The 7,599-nt window shown below is 39.7% G+C and overlaps 1 protein-coding gene across 1 annotated transcript in view; it reads right to left on the bottom strand.

The window, feature by feature from the left end:
* LOC104529724 (receptor tyrosine-protein kinase erbB-4) overlaps positions 1 to 7,599 on the bottom strand; it is a gene marked incomplete at both ends in the record, with an annotated part of 53,073 nt that overhangs the window by 21,713 nt on the left and 23,761 nt on the right. Inside the window, 2 exons of the mRNA XM_010174112.1 lie at positions 800 to 874; positions 7,068 to 7,222. Of these exons, the coding sequence (XP_010172414.1) occupies positions 800 to 874; positions 7,068 to 7,222 (230 nt within the window). The remainder of the gene's footprint in view (positions 1 to 799; positions 875 to 7,067; positions 7,223 to 7,599) is intronic.

Raw genomic sequence — 7,599 nt, forward strand, 5'->3', positions numbered from 1 at the left:
GGGATATTCACATTAGGTACAAAACTAGAAAAGAAAGGTAACCTTAAAATCTGTTTTTAAAGACAAGGAAAAAGCCAAGGTAAGATCCTTAATGAGGTGAAGTTGGTTGAAATGATATATTTTCATCCAGTCTTAGATCATGACAATAATCCCAAAGCCTGGAAGTCATACTAACCAGTTTGAATTTAAATATACACAAAATCTATGGCAATGAAGAGCTTTCATTAAAAAGAACGCAGACTATAATTGGAATGTTTGGGGATTCTTCCTACATTAATTTATTGAAAAATGAAATTGCTGCAAGGTTATAATTTTTTTTTTAAACAGCAAATGAAAAAAATATCAAGTAATAGTGTTATGGGATTTAAAGAAGAAATTCGGTTTTGCTAAAACATTTACTTTTTTCCAGAGACGTATGGAAGAAAAAGCTTCATTTGCTTTTAAGCTCTGGCTTAAACAAAAAAAAAGAAACCCAAATGGATAAAAAGTAAATTTCAATTTCACCATATCTACTTCTAGTAAAATTTCATCAAGAAACATGTATTTCAGCAGAAAATTTCATAATTGAACCCTTATTGATTTAACTTTAAAAAATGGCATTTTCTAATGAGTTTAAACAAGTTAGATATTTAATTGGCTTTCAAATGCAAAAGTAAATTTGGGTGTTCAGAGGTATCTCTTAAGGACAAATTATATTCTCCTGATAATTTGTGTTTCTGACCAAACTGGCTAGTATAACATTCCTATGGCAACCAGGGAAGGATCTTGCGTACAAAAATGGAGAAGTGGTGGATGTTACCTAGCATGTTGTGGTAAAGTGGACTGTCGTGTCCATGGATAGTAAATGCAGTCATGACTAGCGGGACCTCTACACCTGCAGGCAATTACAGAACAAAAGACGTCATTTGCCATTCACAAGGACATGCACACGCATGCGCCCTTGTCCACACGTGGAGGATGGAAGACACACAGGGAACGATCACTCAGCAAGTACCTATCCATCAGGCCGATGCAGTCCTCAATACGTGGCCCTATGCACCTGCAGCAAATCCAAATTGGAAACAGGGAGAGAAAAAGAGAAATCTGTTATTTACAGAGTGGAGAAGCAGGAATCCCCTTTTTGTGTCACGTTCTTAATTATAATTCTCCAGAGAGACCCAAATCACCACAAAATTATAGCTTGTGACAAACAAGCTTGCAATGGGAACAATAACAGCAACATAAACAGCACTCCAAGGTTACACTATCTTGGCTCAAACAATACTTAAGGCAGGTTTCACCTGCATACGTGGGAGTCCTGACAATAAGAGCTGCTTTTTATAGATGTTGTCTGAATCATCAAACCAGTGATTACTGCACAAAAGCTGTTCATATGCAAGACGAGACCTCCAGGAGCACAATACAAAACTTTTAGTTCTTCCTGTAACTGATGCAATTGTTCATTCTGTTCTAAGTTGCTAGCTAAGGCAACTGCAGAAATATTTTGGAAGCTGACTATACTTTTATCAGGGAAACTCAAGGAGGAGCTTCCAACAACATAAACCAGAGCAAAATGATGTCTGGTGATTCAGGCATTTTATTCTGCTTTCCTCAGATGCTGCCAGAAGTCCTCCACGGGCAAAATCAGCAGGTGTTCACCAAAGGCAATGTGAATGCAGGGAATCACTTTATGCAGTAGCACTAAAGCACAAACAAGGGGAAAGGAGTCTTTGCAAAACACAGATATGCACGGGTTTTTGTTCTCATGAAAGGCAGGAGGTAAAGTGGTGTCCTAGGTTCTCTGCATTCAAATAGCAAGTCAATTACACATTTACACAGCAGCCAAGATTCTCAGAGACAGGTATGTAAAGTTAAGCTTTTAGGGGTTAAGACAACCCGACACCCTTTAGTGCTGAATGCCCAGCTAGTATCTGCTAGTGGGGGGGAGTATCTAGCTCTCAGCATTTTAAGGGCATCAAATCACTTATTTCAACTCTTTAACTAAAGATCTCAGAACAATTATTATTTTTTTTTAAACATGCTCTTTGACTGCTCATCTACTACAGGAGCAGGCGATGTGACACATCAGTAGACTGAAACTCACTTCTGTTGAGGCACTTTAAATTTAAGGTATGATCCCCAACTCTTTTTAAAGTCTCCTGCTTTCAGTTTGGCTTTGATAGAGGGATACGCATGTCAAAAATCTGAAAAAGTTCATATATGCTCCCATGAGATCTTTCCACTTCACCATCACTTGCCACTCATCAGGGTTTGCTGCATTTGAATTAGTTATCACTCTGCCATTATAAAATAAATTCAGTGAATTCAATTTCCCCTTACCTGCCCATCAGGGAGAGCAGAATGATAGTGAACCTTACCTCTTGTTTGTTTACTTGAATTTTTATTTTTACATAAGAACTGTGACATGAAAACACAAATTGTAAGGATTTCCTCAATAATCGTTTCCTTCTGCAAACGTGCAGACATAAAACAGATATATTAAATACCCAGGTGGCCAGATAATGCATGAGGTAGAAAGGGTAGATTTAAATGCAGTTCAAAAACTAAATAAGAGAGCTCTTGATGGGTGTTTTTTTTTGGAATTTCAGCTGTCCTGAGTTTCAAGACTTCAGAATTCAAAACTGTCTGAGTTCTAACCAGTCTCAAACATATCCAACACTTCTTCCTTTCATGGCACTTTGAGCAATTTGCAGAAAACCAGTTCAGTAATGAAGGAGGCTGAAAAAAAGTTGTTCAGATCTTCCATTTCCTAGCATGTCAAGAGAAGCTAAGCTCAGACTCTTGCTGTAAATAAAAAGAAGGCCCTCTTCAAATTAGAGGTCTGAGAGCCCATTACTATTTCAGATAACTGGCAGACTAACATAAAGAGCCTATTGTCTTGGAGTCATTTCACATCTGTACATTTATTCTCTCAGACTTCTGGAGAATGGGACTTGAATCCAAGAAGAGAGCTGTCTGGACTTCACTCAGTCCAAGTTGAAATACCACTGATTTTTATTTAAACCTGTAATCACCTTCAGTGGATTCCCAGCCCCAAACAGAAAACCCCATCCAGGTGCAATTTCCATTACTCCTAGTCATGCTGAATAGTCTCCTACTCTGACTGGTAGTCCTGATAACGTGCAGTAAAGCACAATACTCTGTGAGTAACAGCAATATCCACTAACAAGTTGATTTGCACCACCAAGTCATCAGTTACTTTTTCTCAAGAAGTAACTTCGGCGGTTTCAGGCTTTTTGACACATATAAGTACAAGCATGACACAATCACACATCACACTGGTACTCCATACACCCCCAGAGTTCCTTCTTCTGCTTGAAGTCTGGATGGTATTTTCATTTCCAAGTTCACTCTGTAAAATGAACTGGTTAACTGACACATGCCAATTTATTAATGATATATTCAGTACCTTAAAACAGTCCAATACAGCTTATACAGAAAATTACACTTGGAGCTCATCCTAGCTTTACAGATAATCATCCTCTGAAAGAAAATGAGTTAAAACAGTTTTGAAAACTGGAGTAACAACTCTCTTTTCCTGAAACAATCCTTTCCCCCTCTCTGTTACAGATACTGTCTTTCATCAATTTTCCTTCAGATTGAAAGGTGGGGTCTTAACTGTTCACAGATGTGGAGCAGCAAAGCCACTTCTAGTCAGACGAATTCTCAAAAGTCTTTGTCATTGGAAAGAAACAAAACTGATTATACACTGGCATAAATGGATTAACTTTGGACAGCAGAAAACCTTAGTTTTGGTGATGGCCTGGTCATCCAACTGTAACTATAGATAAAGCCAGACAACTCAAAACCAGGGGGTTACTTAGCTAACAGGAAGTGCAATACTGATGGTGACAGTGAGGAAGTTGAACCTCAGCACTGGGTAAAAGGAAATTTTGCGTCAACAAAATATTAAGAGTTTCTTATTCAGAGTTTGTTGTCATTGAATTTGTACTATTGTTTCATTTGCAACTCATAATGCCTTCCTAAAAATACACCTAAACTTTAGGGGTGAGACAGTCCTCTGCCTTCTAGTCTGCACGCATGTTGATAAGGCTCCCATGACTTCTCTGGTCTTAGCTTAGAAGGATAATAAAATTTTGGTGAACAGTAACACACTTTCTTCAAAATGCTATGTGAGAAAACACCTTTCTATAATGTGAGGTGGTGTCCAGTGAGATCTGCCATTTGTGCCTTGCCCAGCGAGGAAGCAGGCTGTCTAATGCTATTATATAATGAGCATTTTACTTCTGTGAAAGCGCTCCATTTTGGCTAGCTCTGCAAAAAGAGGTGCTAATTGCTTTCTGACTCTCTTGAATTAAATGGGATAGCTGTCCCACTTGCCTCAGATCTGCTCCAAACTGGCTTCAAGTAGCTGGTGTTTATCATAGGGATGCAAGGCCAAGAGCACAGTTGCTGCATCCAAGGAAGTCACTCCTTGATAGTTCTCTTAGTCAATGTAAAATCATTAACAGGGCTGGATAATTACACATCTATTAACAAAAGCACTCATTACACTTGAATAAGGGAGGAGAATGGTGTTATAAAATCTCATTCTCTGGGGTGTAAAGCAATCATCGGCAAGTGCCATGACAAAATTGTGGCAAAATGCTCACAGGAAACATAGAGGTGGGACAGATTCTTCCTTGGTGACAGCAACAGGTGGGGATGAGCAGAAACAACGTATGAGAACTCACAGCCCATTTTAGCAAGCACCCTGATTCAGAGACCAGCACTGAGGAGTCAGGCAATACCACACTGGAGCACTGCTCTGCAGCAGCACCTCCACACTTTTAGACAAGCATTCAAGTTGCACTGTGAGGGAATGGGTTTTATTTGAGCAATTGATCTGACAGAGAGGAGAACAGACATGCTAGATGAAGTAGAATTACAATTTCTCTGTACCATTCAGTTGTGAGCCAAATATCAAGATGTGTTCCTTCTACAACCTACTTCACTGAGGAATCCTGATGGAGGGGAATTTAAATATTAATTTCCAAAGGAAGGGTATGAAACTAGAGAATTCAGTACTGAAGGATAAAAGGAGAGAGAGCAATCGATTTCCCTTCTCCCTATGGGCATATTCAGCCCCTGACAGCAATGGCAAGATGGACTACTCAGAAACTCCAGATATTTGTGGCAGTCATTAACAGTTTAAGTAACATAATCACAATCCAGAAAGTCTTTAGGAACACTAGAGAAGAACACCCGTGCTTACCTGGATTTGGAGGGTAGCGGGGAGTTGTTTTTATGAGGGGTAAAAAAATACCTAAGAATATACATATTAATCCTTTAATAAGAGGATCAGGATTTCTGTGTGGAATACTATTTGACTCATGGCAAAGGGATAACTCCTCACCTGGGAGATAACCACACCTTTGCATGTGTAACCCAGTTAAACCTTTGGCCCTTTTACCAGTGGTACCACATAATTTCTCTGGGGATCAGGACATGATGCTAAATGAGACATTCCTTCAACTAATCAGCTGCAGAAAAAAATAAAGAAGGGAAAACTGAAAGTTCAAGGTGTTATGACAACATAACTTAGCATAAAGGAACCGTGCGTCACCAAGGGTTGCCAATGAATACTGGCAAGTTCAGTTACAACTGCCTAATGCCCTTTCTATTTATTTATGAACTAGAATGTCAGATTTTCATCAGAAGGCATAAAAACCTCCCTTCTTGATCCCATTCTATCTAAGGAGATAAAAACAACCAACCACCTGCAAAATACTGATGCATATGAGGAAGTATAAAGGCATGGAAAACATTCTGCTTGCTTCCTGGTCTAGGAGAAACACAGTTGTGCCACCAAGATTAGTTAATAGTTAGACCTTCCCAGAGAAGAGGAGGAAATGGGAAGAAGTGTCACATCCTGGTCTTCTGAGAGGCCAGCAGAGCTGCAAGGCACTTCTTATGCAGGGCAGACAGTAAATCTATCATCCATAGCTGGGCTTGTCAGATTGGATGAGAACTGGAACTTCCACTATCTTTAATAGCCAGGACCAGAGCTCCTGAAGTGAGCTCATCTTTTCATATTGTTTCTTCTGACACTCCTCCTCTTCCACAGTAGCAGCATTTTTCTTACTGCGTAACTGATTTAAAGGGTCTGAGGGGAAGACAAATCTGTGACAGATCCTGGCTGTGTCTTTGCGATCTCACTTTAATTTCCCTAATGGCTCTATTGTAATTAGATTTGCAAAACCAGCAAAAGGTCTCATTTTGAATGGCAACAGCTGTTGACATCAAGATTACATTGAATAATTTACTGGTTTAATTTTAGCTGCTAAACAATAAGAGCCTCTTGTTGAAGATTATTTCACTGGGTGAAATTTTCTCTTCTTTCCCCTGGCTGCCTCTCCCTTTCTTTGTATGCTGGACACCACCAACTGTCTCATTGAAAAGACATTTATAACTTATGTGGCCCATGCAAAAACAATAGTTGTGTATGTGACTACTATTATTTTGTTGCACAGATTCTTAATTCTGGCTCAGATACATGGCCTGTATATTTCCAAATGTAACAAATTATTTTGGGCAGTTAGACAGGACTTGGGAAATGGATGCTCAGACTCTGACTCCTATACAGAATCTGGTTTCAGACAAACCCTTTGCATCAGTTCCCATCTGAAAAAGACAGCAGTAACATTTCGTTTCACAGCAGTGCTGCCAGGTTAGTTCACCAATACCAAGGAGCAGAGATCAAAATTCTGTCAACAGAAAAAATCCTAAAAACAAAGTCATTTTACAGGCCTATGCTTACATAAGTGCCAATGGTGGCATTTGCTGCAAACCAGTGCTCGCTGGAAGGAATGATAAGAGCATTGCTGTGAAAAGTCGTTCTGTATGGTTTTCAAAAGGAGCGTAAGCTTTTTTTCTGACAAGCTGCTGGACATTCATGACTGGAACCTGAACGTTCTGAGAGGCCTGGAAATCAAAGACTACATTACTGCTCCACATACTCTGTGTTCAGCAGTGGGACAAGTGCCTTAACAAGTCAAACTGCATGTAAATCATCGTGCGCTATAAACAGCAAACAGGATGTCTCACTACACAGAATTTGCACTTACCCTTGGGTGCAGTTTGGATGACATGGATGGCACTCACGATCCTCATCAGCGTATTTGAAAATGAAGCTGTTGGCCCCCTGTAAGCCATCAGGACATTTTTCCACACAATTTGGACCATCCTTAAAATGGAAACACTTTGTGCAGTGGTCAGGTCCCTGGAAAGCATACAAGAAAGAAATGCAGTGCATTCAAGTTACTCTGTCTTTCCCTGCTGCACTAGAATTGCACATTCCACACTCACAGCACACTCAGCAATAACTAGTAGCATTTCATTCCTAACAAACAGTGAATCTTTCCCAATGAACAGTGAATTAGTTGTATGGCTCCAGTCTCTGTTAAGGAGCAGCAGATGTGTAAGTCCTCGTGCTTTTGGCCATAAATTTACTCTGTAGAGTGTAAGACTAAATTCCAGCATCTAAACAGGTTTCTCAGAATTATTAGCACGCTCAACACAATGGACTTCACGCCCCCTTTAACTCCCAAGACATTTCTCGCAATAATGAACAACATTTGCAAAGCAACTGCAACGGCC

Source organism: Antrostomus carolinensis, unplaced genomic scaffold, assembly GCF_000700745.2.
Source record: "Antrostomus carolinensis isolate BGI_N321 unplaced genomic scaffold, ASM70074v2 scaffold28538, whole genome shotgun sequence".
Lineage (NCBI taxonomy): Eukaryota > Metazoa > Chordata > Aves > Caprimulgiformes > Caprimulgidae > Antrostomus > Antrostomus carolinensis.